The sequence below is a fragment of the Sander vitreus genome, chromosome 13 (assembly GCF_031162955.1).
Source record: "Sander vitreus isolate 19-12246 chromosome 13, sanVit1, whole genome shotgun sequence".
In the NCBI taxonomy this organism is placed as follows: Eukaryota; Metazoa; Chordata; class Actinopteri; order Perciformes; family Percidae; genus Sander; species Sander vitreus.
The window spans coordinates 26,041,883-26,059,090 of record NC_135867.1 but is presented as its reverse complement, the minus strand read 5'-3'; the positions used below and the strand labels follow the sequence as shown (position 1 = coordinate 26,059,090).

General features: G+C 40.9%; 1 protein-coding gene across 2 annotated transcripts in view; it reads left to right on the top strand.

Annotated features, from left to right (window-relative positions):
• hlcs (holocarboxylase synthetase (biotin-(proprionyl-CoA-carboxylase (ATP-hydrolysing)) ligase)) overlaps positions 1–16,848 on the top strand; it is a 43,923-nt gene extending 27,075 nt beyond the window's left edge. For both annotated transcript variants that reach the window (XM_078265424.1, XM_078265425.1), the window contains 5 exons: positions 9,699–9,766; positions 10,376–10,536; positions 11,260–11,374; positions 13,367–13,580; positions 14,198–16,848. In XM_078265424.1, coding sequence (XP_078121550.1) covers positions 9,699–9,766; positions 10,376–10,536; positions 11,260–11,374; positions 13,367–13,580; positions 14,198–14,369 — 730 coding nt within the window. In that variant the 3' untranslated portion in view covers positions 14,370–16,848. The remainder of the gene's footprint in view (positions 1–9,698; positions 9,767–10,375; positions 10,537–11,259; positions 11,375–13,366; positions 13,581–14,197) is intronic.
• Positions 16,849–17,208: the final 360 nt, after the last annotated feature.

The window sequence follows — 17,208 nt, the reverse complement described above, 5'->3', positions numbered from 1 at the left end:
GTAACTAGTTTTTTTTTTTTTTTACACATCTGGCGGATCAAAATTGACTTTGAGACTATCTCATGTGAAAGTCTGTAATGCATCTACATGCTAGCAGAGCAGCAGTGTGGCAGCTGTTGGAGGCTGTGACGTAGATTGCAGGACCTCCATAAGAGGAGACTTGCTTTGGCCTAAAACGCAGAAAAATGGCCATTTAAAGGCATGCATTCAGTCTAATAGATTATTGTGTACTGCTGCCCAGAACCTCTGCCAGACCAGGCAGGCCGAGTCCAGACAAGCAGTCAGCAAAGCAAGGTCATGCATTGGTGCCTCAGCTGCCCTGTGGTAATGGAGCCGCGCTCTCTCATTGATCACTTCCAATAGTGCTATTTGGAAATGATAATTTCTGCTGTCCCTCAGTAAACAGGATTAGCTCAATTAATCACATTTACAGATTAGTTTGTCCTCTGCTATTGATCATGCCTTTGATGCCGCTGAATGATCAATGCAAACACGCTTATGCACGGCAAATCCTGTTTCAAAAATGAGCATCGATGGCAGAAATAATCTTTTAATCTGAGATATTTTAATCTGGGAAGTGAGAGGGGTTTTTTTTTTGGGAGGGGAATGGTTTGGGAGATAAATGGCTTTCAGAAAAATTATGTCTTAACTGACCACTTCACATCCACCCATGTATTTAGTTAGATTATGTATTTGGTAGCAAATGTAATGATAGAATCTGTTTAATTCCATCTAGATTAGTATTTTTACATCTGTCTGTAAATATGACTCAGCTTTATATCCAAAGTGACAGGTGCTGTTGGAAAAGAAAATGTCTTGATCAGGTGTGTTTGAGAAGACCTAACAGATTGATGCTTGGGGCTGCTTTAAGGAAACCAGAGCCCCCACTCTCTCCTTTTTGTTTGCTGTCATTGGCCTGCCTTGTTGCTGTGTGTGAGAAAGACGGTGACATGCACGTAGCTTATGATCACAGGTCCTCCTCCACCTTTCTTCTCTCGGCTGCTAGGCGTCTATCCTCCTGACCCGCTGTATCTTAGAGGTGACCCCTGTGGCTTAGCTGCCCCCCTAAAACAAAGAGTCCTGAGCAGGGATTTAGAGGCCCATGTTCCTCCTCTTGGGACAATGCCTCCTCTCTCTGTCTGTCAAACACGCTACTTTGTATGCCTTTGTTCTGGTCTTGTTGGAATGAATGGATGACAATTGTCACAGAGTGATCTGAGGACATCAAATGGGTCTCAGCAGTGAGGGTGACACCACAGAGTCCACATTTTCTGGATGGCTTTTGATCACCTTTCTCAAATAACCTTAGCCTTTTACAACTAGAGCTGCATCTGTTATTATTATCATATAAAGTGAATCATTTTTTAAGCAACATTGACAGAAATTCTTTGGTTTCAACTTACATTTTCTGTTTTGTTTGCTTTCTATAATGGTAAAAAAAATATTTTGGACGACGGGCATTTTTCAGGATTTTGTGCCATTTTATGGACCAAACTAAATTAATTAACACACACACACACACACACAGATTACTCGATCAGCAAAATAATCGTTTTTGGTGCAGCCCTTATTACAACTTTGTTCTTATTTAGGTTGTTTTAAAAAAAAATATCCTGCAGGTTACCCAAAACTCCACTGTAAAGATCTATCTCAGTCAATATACCAATTTCTGGCTTGAACTTTGACTAATGATGGGAATGTAGCTGTAGTAGTATGCATGGGCTGTAGTTTCATTGCCAAACCATTTACTCAAAATGAGATGTAACTGGCAGTTAAGCTAAGTGATCTTGATTAAGTTCAGAAACGGCAGAGAAAGAAATTCTATTTTGGGAAAACAATGCTCTGGCTTGCTGTGTTTCTTTAAACCAATGACAACCATCCTGGGCGGCAGTAAGCCCTGGATGCAGCGACGTTGCCCTTGCAAGACAGGTAGTGAAGAGAGCAGACGGGGGACGTACATCACACCCCGAATGTCCACAGCATTCGGTTGTGCTCCGGCTCATTTAGAGCACCGCCACAGGTGTAAATGTCCACTGGAAACATTTTAGAAGCAGAGCGTCTGTTCTTCAGCAGCCACATGAATGATATAGTATTGTATGCCATATAAATACAGGCGTTTACACATTCACAAATGGATTCCACTCTTGCATTCTTATTAGCAAATATAATTGTTCAGGTAGCAGCTTACTTATTTTTTAGCTGGCTGTGACCATCACTTTCACCAGTTATAATGGCTTTATAACTGGCTTTAAAAACAATTAGCAGGCTGTAAGCTGTTTGGAAATGGATGCGTTAGTATAGCACAATGCAATCCCTGTATGTTTCTCAATTCTCTAATTTTCCGATTTTTCCACTCTAGCGTGGCTGTAATTTTAAAGTGGGCTCCCACTGGCCAACTGGACTGGTTTGTTCCAGTCCTGGAGGGGTGAGCCAGATCCTACATCTGGCAGTGCATCATCTCGATCTGCTTTGAGCAGGTTCATGAACCGCTGTTCCTGAACAATGCAACTACCTCATAAGAGAACCCATGCTCATATTAACACGTTTGCACAGTCATTTCCTAAACCAGCTGGTCAATGTAGTTTTTATCACATGCTGCTCCAACGGGGAAATGGTGCATTTGTGGGGACTATTTTCAACGGTGAATTAATCAAGTGAGTAACTAGGGGAGCGGGAAGGTGCAGGTGGGACCGAGTCCAAATAAAGTGTGTGCGTTCACGGTTACGAAGTCACCCAGTGCAACAGTGTTTTAAATAATATAATAATAATAAAAAATTTGAAATAAAATAAAAAATGTTGGAGCTCAAGACAACAAGACACTGCTTGTTAGTAGGATACATTCATTCTTGTTTGGGTGTTATTATGGAATAAGAAAATAGAATATCTCCCTTTCTCACTCTGTCTCCCTCTCCCCCCTTCATTTTTTGAACAAACCATGGAGGCATATTTGTGTGTTAGGACCATAAGTAGAGAGCGACTGCTCCAATCCAAACATGCATGATTTGTGAACAGGCTTGTGATCCCACAAACAGATTGCATTGTAATGTGCGCCCACGTGTCGTTACCTGCTGTTCCAGTGAGCGTACTGATGGGGGGGGGGCAATAGTTTCCATCGAGCCATTGTGTGTGTGTGTGTGTGTGTGTCTCTTTAGGGCTCCCCACCTGACTTGCTGTTTTAGTTTACTATTTGGAACAGTGGCTTGTACTGCAAGGATCTCTCCATTCAGTCGTCTGACAGGGCTCTGTGGGTGAGATGGACAAAGAACCTCAATCACTATATAGTAGGGCTGAACTATTATCGCTTTCAAATCAAAACCGCCATTTGAAAGAATGCGATTAGCATCGTGAAGACCTCGATTAATCGAATGTGAAATATTTGGTCTAATTTAACACCTCTTTCCATTATTATATTTACTGTTTTTTCATAAGATAAATGCTGGAATAATGTTACATATCACAGATTGGTTACAGAAATGTCTTATCTTCTGTGGATTTTTCTTTTCTTTTTTATTACTTTAATATGATCGTAGATGTGCAATATGTAGCTTTAAAAACAAATCACAAATGGAATCGTAAACGCAATATCTGGCAGGAAAATCGCAATTAGATTTTTTCCTCAAATCGTTCAGCCCTACTACATAGTCTGTTTCCCTCATTTGCAGTCTTTTTCTTTTACTTTTTGTCATTGTGTGGATGCAATCGCTTATTATCGCTACTTAGTTTGCGTCCTTCTACGGACACGAATGATCATTTTGGTATTACATTAAAGGCTTTTCTCCGAGCTCACGGTGGGCTCTGTAACATTCAGTGGATGTGCTTTCAGAATGAGATTAACTTTCTCCAGGAATGCAATTGCCCCCAGCGTTCCAGCTTTGAGCTGGCCTATGTACAGATCACTTGAGTACTAAGGAACGCATTAAGACACATAACCACAGCACTCACCCTCCTCCTTTATTGACAACCACCCATCGAGTGTGTAAGAGCATTAAAGTGTTAGGACACAAGAGGGATATGATTTGTTACTGATCTCATAATTGAGTTCCAGAAATGAATTTGAGCTTCTTTGCATGTTGGGATGGACATGTTGGCTGAGGAGTTTCATTTCTAAATAAGACCCTTTCCAACTTTAAAGGATTGGAGGCGTGGTTGTCTGACCCGTTGCAGTAAAGTCTGAGCAGAAACCCACCACAGAAGTAATATAAGACACATATAAGGAGGACTAGACAATTTAAACCCATTTACCAATTCTACTACACAAGCACTAAGGTAGACCTCAGTTAACTACAATCAATAATACAGTCTAATACAGTATTTTGGGAAAATAGTTTCCCCCTCCATTTAAGTTTGACTAACTTGGAGGTTTGTTCCCAACCTGTGTGATTGACTGACTGCTTGGGTTTCGTGTGCCCGTGCACTACATACATCTGTCATATCACTTGGTTGTAACAAAAAAAGGGAGGTTGGGAGTCGTGAGAAATTGTATGTTATATCTATAATATCACCTTTGCTCATCCAGTCAGCACAGATGCATATTTGATCATATAGACCAATCACAATGTTTGTTTACAATAACTTCCGGGTAGAAAACCCCCTGTGTCCCGTACATACAATTTAACAGCTCTAAACAAACAGGGATGCATGTTTGATGCTTTCATATGTCAACACTTTGGCTAGCGTTAGCCTGGAGAGCTAATTTACCTGTTGGGCCTGTAAATATTATATACAGTCGGTTGGGCCACAGACTAAAGAAAATGACACAACCCAAACTGGCTGTGAGTCCAACCGGCGGTGAAATGTTGCTGTTCCTAACGCTAGCTTAGACCTCTGTGTTTAACTATATATATATATATATATATATATATATATATATATATATATATATATATATATATATATATATAGTGCTGTCAAACGATTAAAATATTTAAAAAAAACAATTAATCGCATTAATGTCATAGTTAACTTGCAATTAATTGCACATTTTTATCTATTCTAAATGTCCCTAGATTTCTTTTTGTCCAATTATTTTTTTCTCATTTTAATGCTCTTATCAACATGGAAAAGTGGATCGGCCTGGCTTAAACGAGGGGGCGGAGAATTGGCATCAGCTGTGTGCTTGGCCATCAAGTGGTATTTCAGACTGGACGTGCTGCGATGATAGCTCAGTTCACAATGACAAAACACACAGATCACTTTGGTCTTGTCAATGGAACCATTTGGCAACTTTTTAAAAGTAAACTTTCCATTCAGAATCTTATTGGCATCCATTTCGGCATCTCGCGCTCGCCATCCACTCAAAACGTAACGTTAGCCTACTACTCTTTGGCCGGCTCGCAAGCCCAAACAAGTGTGTGTGGCGCGCCTGTTGTTTTGTTTCCGGTCTAGCTAGATCCGGTGTGGTGTTGTAGTTTTTCTAACGTTACTAGTTGTTGCAACAGCATGTGAAAAAAACTACAAAGTTTGCTAGGCCAAAAAGAACGTTAATCTCGCTATAAAAAAATGTACGCCGTTAAAATGGGTTTGCGTTAACGCTGTTAATAACGCGTTTAACTGACAGCTCTACTATATATCTTTAAACGTTACAGTTACGGCTGAAAATGACAACAGAAATAAACAAGTTTGCCGATTTCACGTATCTCCATATCTCCGCAATCATCAACTGCCATTTGTCTACTCATGAGTGATTTTTGTATTGCCGGGACGTCACGGTGATTCGGTCTTTTGCGATTGAAGAAGGTCCGCTGCAGAATCCATAATGTTATCACTTAAGCATTTTTAACATGATGATAATTATTGATTTATGATGATGAATTATCTTAGTGTTTTGCAGCGTATAAATTGATCCTCTTCTACAGTTCAGGCCCTCGCAGATTGAACGGGGTACATACGTTTCCCAGATGTATTCCCAGCTCCGTCCTGTGTCCCCACTTAGTGCAGACAGCAGGGTTTATCATAATAAGGCTTAGTTGCACCACGTAAGTAAAATCAATGTGAGCATCAAAACTAAAAGACTTTTCTCAGATCTAATGATTGTACTTGGACTTCTTTATCGAGTTTTGTCTTTAAGCTTTTTGAGTGTTATTTATTTATTATCTGCTCTAGCCTTTCCACCATTTCGACACAGATATGGTAATAATAATGGTTAAAAATGCAAAAATTGTATTTCTCTTATTGAAAAATTTTACCTTTAGTGAAGGAGGACCCCTAAACCCTCTACCAAATACGTGCAACTAAGTCTTCCACAAACCTAGGGGAAAACCCTGGACAGTTCTGCAATAACAGAAGAGCTGGTCAGCCCTGGACTCACTCGTCTTGTTTAGGTCCAGCTCTTCTCATATAAAGCTCATTTCTGAAGCACAAGGACTCGAGAGAGCCAGCTGGGCCCCTGGTCTTGGTCTCCGTGGGGGATGATTGTCGGCAGAGACCTGTCAGTCACGGATCAGGCTGATTCTCCGGTGGTCCTGCCAAACAGCAGCATCCCCCAGTTCCAACCTCAGCAGGGACTAACCACCTCCTAACCAGCCTCACCCTCAGCAGGGTCATGCTCCAGCTAATACGCCGTACATTAAGATCTCACACAGTAAGTGCTGGGCCGAGTTCCACACTCCTCCCAGTTGTGTGTGTGTGTGTTTGTCAATTCATATTGAAATATTTTAAGTTCTAAAGATTTGTACTCCAACATAATTCAATCGCATAAAAGAAATACAATTCCCCCGTTTTTCTTGTCTTTCCCAGTTTTCTGCATATGTAATAGGCTATTAATATTCAGTTTGCGAGATGACTTCCTTCCATCTGAGGCTAAAGACGATGGGCTTTTGACAGCAGAGACCCAGGGTTTTGTTTTTAAAATCTTTTTTTTCTTCATCAGTGAGCACATGTTGGCAGTTACTTGGCTGCAGAAGCGCTATACAAAACGTCCACTGTAATCAGCCTCAGTTAAGTGAACAAATTCCTGAAGCTGTGAGCTTTTTCAGAAAAACATCCCCACATGTTTTCTTTTGCCCTTAGCTATACACGTCTGGCTGACATATTTGCATAGATTAAAGGATTTGCAAATGGTGTTGTTATAAAAAATAAAAATAAAAAAAATAACCACTCCACAGGATAGGTTCCCATTTTTTTTTCAAGGCTGGCTTAAAACAATAGTCAGGTGCCCATATGAAGATCGAAAGAGATTTTGCTTGCTGTAATCATTCCTTCTGTTCACACCGGCCACTTTCCTAATGGGCTTCAGCAGTCTGAGTTAATCAAATCAAGTGGTATCTTCCAAAGTTCTGGTCATGTCAGTATAAAATTCCCTTTTTGCGTTTCCCTGGAGTGTTTCCTGTCTGAGCTGCAGGAAGGATAGGAACAATTGTGTAATAAAAAGGCTGTAACTTTGATTTCGTCTAACTTGGTTCGTTAGCTTCAGATCAAATTTGAATACATTTTTGCACGCAGTGAGGACTGTGGATTTTGTCTACCATCCCTTTCATTGTAAGGGCATTAGGAAGTTACATCTATAACTAATCTCATAACAATAGCACCTGGCTATTGTTATGAGATTAGTCTCGCATGCTGTGTGGACTAGCCAGACCCTCCTCCACAGCGCTGCACAGGAGGGTCTGGCTAGTCCACACAGCATTCCGGGATCGGAAAACAAACATCCTCTGGTTTATTGGCATTTCTTTAAACCAATCACAATCGTCTAAGCGCCAGGCGGAGCAACGGTGCCTCTGCAAAATAGCCTCTGGAAGGAACTTGTTTTGGTGGAACATGTACGTTCAAAAGTAGTTTTAGTCGTGCAACAGAAAACTCTGATAGTCTAGCTAGCTGTCTGGATTTACCCTGCAGAGATCTGAGGAGCAGTTAACCATAGTCCTCACAAATCCACCAGAGTTTAGAACGCCAACACAAAGAAAGAGGAAGATAACGGACATCCAGCTGAAATGAAAGCGGAACCGGCGGAATTTCCGGCAGAACCTGAACGATCCCGGAAGTGGAACGTCGTGGATATAGACTATTATAAGATAGATGTTAAAATGTGCTGCTTTTCATAATCAATCGTACTGATCACCTGTACTTAACCTGCCTAAAGGCTTATAAACTTGATGCTAATTTAGTCTGCAGTACAAAGTAAACAGCCTGTCACCCCAAAATTCCCTGAGCTCAGAATGTAGATTGAGCTATCCATCTATCCCTTTGATAAACAGTTCTTAGAGAAGTCTGTTACAAAGCTCTATCCAGCAGCCTCACACTGGGACTGTGCTTAAGCTGATTTACCACTGACCAACTTTGCATCACAATAGCAGAAAGGCCTTGCTCGCTTGCTTTGGCAGCTTCACAATCTTTGTTCACTAGCCAATAGAGGGCAGTTGCTTTGGGTCACTGGATCAGCTTTAATTGCATTTGGAGATGAGAGAATGTGCAAACATTTTCTCTTTGGTTTCTGGTAGTAACACAGCTTCCCAGCTTTGAAATGAGCATTGATGAAATGCTGACTGACTGCTAATAATTACAACCTTGCAGGATGATCATGGCTGTACAACTGCACTTCGAGAGAGAGAGAGAGAGAGAGAGAGAGAGAGAGAGAGAGAGAGAGAGAGAGAGAGTCTCCGCTGGCTTTAATGACAACTGTAGCTGACAAGTTCAATCAGTTGGCAAAAGTGCAAAATGAAAGTGCTGCTGTCTGGTTAATATGCTCTCTGCATGCTGTGTGTGTTTAGTCTCAGCCAAAGACGGTTTGCCCCACAAAAGAATCTTTTTTTGCGGTTTAAACAGAGTACTTAATCTTGTAGGGCTGCAGCTAATTATTATTTTCATCTATCTATTATTCTGCAGATTATTTTCTTTATTAGCGGTAATTGACTGGTATTTAAAATGATTTGTTTTCTTTTTTTTTAAAGCACAATGTTAATATTCTCAAATATCTTATTCTGTCCAACCAACTTCTTTGAAAAAAAATGTGTTGTTGATTGTTAAAATAGCTGCTGATTAATTGTCAATATTTTAACTTAAGGGAGTAATCGACGAATCGTGTCTTGAGAAACAATCCAGCTAATTGCATCCGACACAGAGCTGGCTGCTTTCAGCACAATATGGTTTTGAATGTGAATAGCTAAAGGGAAACAGCAAGAGTAAAGCTAAACTAGGGCTGTCTCCGGAATGGGTCACTATTCACATTTTAGGGCGCTATTACGTGATCAGCCATTTTGTCAATAGTGTCCGAATTGAAATTCAGATTTGTGGAATACGTTTTAGGGCACTTATTGTTTCCCACAATGCACTGTAATATCGATGTTCACCACAATGTTAAAACTATACCACAATGCATTGTGGATTTCTGTCACCCAGCATGTGTAGTTTTTGTATGTAAGGGGTAAAGGGGATGTTAAAGTGCTAAATATGTGTTAGCTGGCTCTTGCTGGATTGTTGTTTTGGAAGAATAAGGTAACGCTGCCATAGCAACGGCAGCGGGTGTTTAATGTATGCGACAGCAATAACGTAACGGTTGGCGCAGAGAAAATGGCTGTGGAGTGTCCAAAAGTTTTTTTTTTGTCATTTTATCGCTGAGCTCCGTATATAGTGCTCTACATAGAACTCCCCGATTATAGGGAGTAGTGAACCAGTGAAATTCCAGACACAGCCTAGCTGTCCTTTTAAGGCACTGTAAAGAAGGATTTAACATTTCTGTGCTCATCGTTCTTCTCTCTCTTCAGGCTGACTCTGCACTTACCAAAGGACGTGGCATTAATAGCGGTAGCTGCTCGACAAAGCCAGGGCAGAGGTCAGTGCTCCAGCCCACTGAAAACCTACACACACACACACACACACACACACACACACACACACACACACACACACACACACCTCCAATGTATATCTTGGCAAAGTTTCACTTGCATTCAGTTTTGGTTTTATTCATCGTATTTGTCAGAAGTATGTCATAAGGCTTTGGTACTAGTGCTGGCGCAACAAACACATCACGAAAGGCTGCGGCGTATCACGACAGACACTGAGATTTTTTTGTGTTAGTTGAAAGAAAATATGAGCAGAAAGCTGCACTTTAAAATGTAACTGTCACTCTGTTTTTAGTTCTCCCTTTTACATTTAGTTCAATTTGTTCAATAAAAGAATGTTGGAAATGATTTCCTTTCATTTGTTTTAAATCCAACATGCAATGTGTTGTATTTTAGCAGAATACTTAAAAACAACAGAATGGCAGCACTGAGTACACTTTAGTACCTGTTTATTTATCGCACGTAATATCGTTATCGCAATATCCAACAACATTATCGCATATTTTCCTCATATCGTGCAGCCCTATTTGGTACCACTTAACGTCCCCTTGCTTTAACGTCCCCGTGTATGATCCCTGTGTTTGCTGCGGCTGCAGGTCGGGGCAGGAACGCCTGGCTCAGCCCCCTGGGGTGTGCCATGTTCACTCTGGCGGTCCAGGTTGAGCTGAGCTCCAGGCTCGGACAGAGGATTCCCTTCCTGCAGCATCTGGCTGCTCTGGCCGTGGTGGAGGCTGTTCGCACGCTTCCTGGATACGAGGTATCCGCTTACACACTCTTCATTTATACCAGCTTCCTCAACACTAAGATATTATCAGACTGTATTAGCCTACACATACTGTCTACTATATACTAGGGATGCACCGAATGTTTACGTAGGTGGAGCGTTCAGTGCACTAGGCTGTGAGAAAGTGGGCAGAAAAAGTGTTGTTTGGCAGTACTTTCAGTCAAAAGAAGGCCATTCAAGTCCAGCTACATGTTCAATTTGCAATGCCGATTTGTCTCGTGGTGGCAAGGACCCTAAACAATACACAACATCACCGCTGTTACAACATTTGGTATGAAACATCCGAAAGAATACGAGTTCTGCACGAAGGAATCTGCAGACAGCAGCCAGAATGCAGCAACTTCAGGTACGGCAAAGGAAGGACAGTCACAGCTAAAAACTGGTGTTAACCAGACGTTGTTTACTTCATTAATGTGTTCGCTGTGTTCATGGACTGAGGATGGGAGGAGGATTCGGTTTCAGATTCGGTAGAATCTTAACCAGTGGATTTGGTATTTGGCCGAACCCCAAAAATCTGGATTCGGTGCATCCCGACTATATACATGTTCAACATCATTGAAATCGTTTTCCGGAGCAGCAAAATATCATATTGTATCACAAAGTGATGGCATATTTATGACCAGCGCAGTGGGTAGTAAATGAAAGTGTCTTCTGTAAGTGATTGATGGTGTTTGACCATATTTCATCCTTCATCAGGACATAGACCTGAGGGTGAAGTGGCCCAATGACATCTATTACAGTAACCTGATGAAGCTCGGGGGAGTACTGGTGACTTCCACTGTACTGGGATCAACTTTTCATCTGCTCATAGGTAACAACCTCCCCGCTGTCACGGCTAAGGACACTGCAGGCATTACTTTTTTTCCTCCTTCCTTACTTACTTTGCCATACACACCATATCTATAACAGTTACGGGGCATTCACAGAAAAAAAAGCAATCAGGCGATTTGCCGCAGGGTTGTGCTGCGGGGGGAGTATGAATGTAACGGCCCATTTGTGTGTCGTCTTGTTGTTTTCTTAAACCCTCCAACAAAGCACATGTAGACTTTTATATTTTACAGTTACCGTTTTCCGTCAGATCGTTTATAGATCTCGATGTTTCCAAGCGCACTTGAAGGCAGCTTTAGTTCACAGGAGAGAGAGAAGTTACACACAGTCCCGGGCAGTTCAGAGCTTGTCTTTAGCTTTTTACCAAGGGGGTAACCGAGACTGTGGTCACGCCATCTACGCTTAAAAATATCCGTGGCTGGGTGGTTTTGTTGTTGCGCACATGGCACAGTTGCTCTCTGTGTCAAACACTAATATACAAAAGATTATTTTAGATCTGTAGTACTACAATATCACATAATAACTATGAAAAGGTCTCACCCACCTGAGGCTTTAAGTATTTCCGGAGCAAAATGTTGACGCCGCTGTGCCATCTCGCTCTTTGATGTACCAAATTCCATTTTTGGAATTTTGGGAAAGGAAAAAAATGAAAAAAATTCATAATAAATACCAACAAAGTCAATACTAACCAGAAACTTCCAGTGTTTTTTTCTGAAGTGTATGTAAATATCTGGTTTCAACTGTAGTGATTGAGAATATCAATTCTACTTCCCAACTTCAAGTCGTTGGCAGTGTGATGAAAGAGACTCTGGATGATCTTGAAATTCTTATTTAGAAGGTTAAATAATTTCATCTGAGACACAAATATGTTCCAACAGAGTGTTGTTGTACCTTTCCTCTAACTTTAAATAAAACCAGAACTCACAGACAGCAGTCTTTATTCATTTAGTTCAATTAACAGCTTTCATATTTGCAAATGCGGATAACCAGCCTATAATGCTAGAAAGAGATGCAGATTGCAGTTTTTTTATACACATTTTCAGAGAATCACAACTAATGAGATGTCATTTAATCAAATATATCATTCCTTGAATTATGGAGCAGTGTTATGATTTTCTCAAAGTTCTGTAGCAAATCATTTAAAGCAGTACAAATGTTTGGTTTGGGTTTAGTCCCAGATGTCCTTCACTCAAATATGTCATTGACTGGAACTATGGAGCAACGTTTTTTAACTCCAGTTTCAGGAATGTAGCTACCAAGCCATCACCTCCCGTTAGCATCCTATTGGCTGCCATTCATTTTGACGTCACTTTGACAGCGAATATCCTAACGTCTGAAGCGTTTAAAGATTCAATTTTTTCCATTGTTTATTTCTAAAGAAACACAACAATGTATAAAAGGCTCCATTACCTTGTACCTCACGTTATGGCTCCGTAGCAGACGTTTTTGTAAAAATAGGCTAACGATTGGGTCATAACCACACGACTTACTGTCGCACAGTAGAGGAATTACCGTATAGTACAGGAGACGCTCTCAGGCAGTTTGGACTTCCATTAGCTGTTTAAGTTTAATTACTAATAATTATTAGTTAAATTAAATAATAATAATTAGCCTGTGCCTATGTTATCTCCTTACATATACCTACGCTCTCCGTATCTGCAGGATTGGTAATGATTGAGCCACAGCCTAAACACACTACCCCCATTCAAAATGAATGGAAAGACCTGTGTTTTTGCCCGACCGTCGGAAGGCCGACGCAGGCTGTCTGAGTGTGGCCTTGTGTTATCAGTTATTTAGTGTGCTGTCACCTTACCCCTACTCTATCCATAATAATAAGCGGTGGGACAAATAATTAGTCACTAGTAATAATACAGGCTTTTGCAACGCATCATCCAACAAGTACCACTTAAATACTGTCTCTTGTTGTTTGCACAGAATGACGTATCACTATTTTTGCCCATGATATGCCCTGCAGGCTGTGGGTTCAATGTGGCAAACAGCAACCCGACAGTGTGTATCAATGACCTGATCCAGCAGTACAACACGGAGCATAACTGCAGCCTGCAGCCGCTCAGCTGCGCCCAGCTCATCGCTCGCTCTGTCAGCTGCCTGGAGACGCTCATCAGCAGCTTCCAACAAGGGGGCCCGGACGCCGTCCTGCCCACCTACTACAAGAGGTGGCTGCACAGGTGAGCACTGCACACACCCCCACTGGGCTTTGTACTCAGGTTTTACTTCTCATTTAGGTACCTTTTTTCTGTTTTCGTGTTTCCAAACGTGCATACATACAAACATTTTGCGTGTCCATATGCTGTTCATGAAAGATATGTTTGGCATTTCAGTGTTGTCTAACAGTACAGCATAAACCTGCCAATATTAAATGCAAAGTACTGCCAGTTTTCATGAAGAGTAGCAGAGGAGCGGTTTCCTTTTTTTGGAGATGGAGACACATTGCCCAGGCCAAAATGATAAATGATCAACAGTCTTTAAGGCTCTCACTCTTGATTTGTTTATCGGTGTTTTAAGCCCCCAACGTCTCCTTCCAGGCAGCGCTGCCTGGAAGGCACTAGGATTAGGCAATGGTTATGGTTATGGTTAGGGTTAAGGTTAGGGTTAGGTGACTTGAAGTCAATGGTTGCAGCGCTGCCTGGAAGGAGATGTTGGGGGCTTAAAACACCATTGAGCTCTTGATTTAGGCTGAAAAGTGAATACCACTTTGAGTTGCAGAGTTTTGTAGTTCCTAGAACCCTGTACTAACACTGGGGAAGCAGAAGTGTGACAGTGGCTCTCTGTGCTCTGACCTCAGCGGGACCCGGGTGCATCTCTGGAGCGAGGACGGACTGGAGGCTGAGGTGGTGGGTCTGGACAGCAACGGCTTCCTCCAAGTGTACAACAAGGAGCAAGGCATGGTCTCAGTGGAGCCTGATGGGAACTCCTTCGACATGCTGAAGAACCTGGTGGTCATCAAGAAGCATTAGGACCAAATTCAGCAAAATACTGAATCATCGTCTCTTTCAGCAGACTGAACCAATAACAGTAACTGACAGAAAACGTTATGTAACTATATAAATGTATCATGGTTTTCTAATTGGTTAGTACATCGCTAAATATGTTGCTGGTTTACAGTGGGAGTATCCGTTAGCTTCTCCTTACGTTAACCTGACATACATTTGAAGTGGTTTGGGGGTTATTTGTGGGAAGACATCCAGTGATGGTAACTGGGTTTAAAGGCAGAGTAGCACGTGCATCAGTGATGGGTCACTAGCTCATCCATCCCTTTTGATTATGACCTGCTGATTTGGGACCACCAGTTCAAACCATTACCTAACAACGTGCACTACTTTGTGGGAGCAATACGTCTTGTACCCCTCATCCAAACCGCTAACCTGAAACAGGGATCATTGCAGCTTTTTGCTGTCGCTAATTTCAGCAACAAAAAAATAAATAAAGATTTCCACAGAAATATGTTGTTCATGTCTTTAAACTAACCAGCTTCTGTTCACTTACCTGGTCACAGCGGTTTTACAAAATCCCAATTGTCAAAGAAAAGATGAGTCCAAGACAAAAAGATACAGGGAGAGAGAAAGACCTGCTCGAAAGATCATCACTCATAGTGATGTGTCCTAGTATCTCAAATATAATTCAATCAGAAGTCTTGCTGAAACTAATATAAAAATAGAAATAGTAGCTTAAATATATGTAAAATTCTGAAACCTGAAAAATAGTCTAGTGGCAGCGTTGTATACGCTTTATCACCACTGCAAACACAAACCTATATCTCTGATAGTGTCAATCAGAACTGAACATTACTATCTTTGTGGCTAAGCTGTTGTATTACAGTTTACAGGTGTACCTAATAGGGATTGACCAATCATCGGCCTGGCCGATATTTGGCAGTTTGCAGATTATGTGTATCTGTGATTATTTGACAGATAACAAATAAAGTTAATTAATTAAAAAGTGTGCTACTTTGGCTCGGCTACAGCTCTGTTAGCTCAAAACAAACTGTTAGCACATTAAAACTTCAGGAAGCTATTTAGTTTTTTTGACTGTGTATTAAGTTTAAAGTTTCAGTTTTATTAAGTAATTGCTTATAGCATTTAAAAAAAACCTTTTGTGTTGGAGTTTGTAACATTCCGAATTGTTAATTTTGACTACATGGTTTTATTTTTTGCAGTAAAGTAAATGCATATGGGTTCCAAATATCGGTTTCATTAACTACTAATAATCATTATCGGTATTGGCCTTGAAAAAAACCCCAGTATCGGTCGACCCCTGGTACCTAATAGAGTGGCCACTGAGTGGGTCTGCATCACAGGTTTCCTCTGATGGATTCCTATAATTTTGAGTGTATTGCATTGTGTGATATATTTGTGGAGAGGAGTGTCGGTGTGTATCTTCTGTGGCAGAAAGCTTCAGAGAGGAGTTAACACATTCTCTCTTCATCGACAACGTGAAAATAACAATACTGTAACTGAGCTGCAGTTCTCCAACAACCGGGATGTTCTAGTGCTTCCATTAGGAGAGGATCATACATGTGGCGTAGACCCAGGGTTGTGTTCCTCCAACTCAGGGTTACCCTCAGCAGTTCTGTCACCACTGCTTATAAACCCAGGCATAAGTTTGAATAAATAAGTTTAGTTTGTGAAAAAAAAGATTGTCACGAGTAGCTGTAATTGCAATGAGTTGACGATACTTAAAGTCAAAGGCAAATTAGATGACTTTGGTTTCATCCTCCGTCTAAATGCTCAGGAGCAGAAAACCCTAATAAAGTTTAACCCTAAATAATCCCACTTATTCACCCCCGCCTGGTAAAAGGTCCAATCAGAACAAGGATTTATTTGAGTAAATACTCAGGCCACTTTCAGGGCCATTTTCCGAAAGGTGAGCTAGGCCGGCGCCAGCAGCTGGAGGCGCTCCTAAATCACAGACGGGCGTATCATCTTGTTAGGATAGGTTTGCTGGTAGAGGAGCAGAATGTCTTCACACAAGCCATTACTGTAAGTCTCTTTATCGAGCACCTGCTGCCTGCATTCCACTCAATGAGAACTGTATGCATCTTGTTATGAATGTTGTATTCAGGTACATTACCATTAGCTTATGAAACAGGAGAGAAAATGTGATTTAGGTGAGACTCAAGTCCATTTCATGTTTTGTTGACCGTTCTATGATGATTTAAGGGCTTCCTTTAAGCGGGGAGAAGAACCAACTTGAGTGAGCATACAGACAGATGCAAACTGTACGGGGGACATTTAAAAAAAATAAAAAATAAAAAATAATCAAGAGGTAAAGTATTGAAGTAGAGCATTAAAGCAGACTGTCTCTCTTTATTCCACAATCCCTTCACTCATCAAGAACAATATCAATCCCAATATTCAGTTAGATTATGTTGCAGCCATCCCTTCCATCTGAAACGGAACACAGCAAGTTATGTACTTCCATATTAAACATATCATTGCTCACACTTTAGCCTTCCTGGTGTTTTTTTTTTATAGCTCGAATGTGCTCATTTAATTATGGTTTGTCTGGCCAATGACGAGATGTCTTGTGCACAGAGTTGACATTTTGAGTGTCTGAAATGGAAAAGATTTTTATTTTTTAATCATCTATCTATCCTATCATTATCTATCTCTCTCTATATATATAAAAATATAACCTTTATTTATTCAGGGAGGGCCAATTGAAAGCAACCTCTTATTTCCAATGATGCCCTGATTACATGCCATATAAAATTACAATACATCTAAAAATAACTGGACATAGTAATTCATATATAATATACAGTTGCAATACACAGTACACACATCAAACAATTAC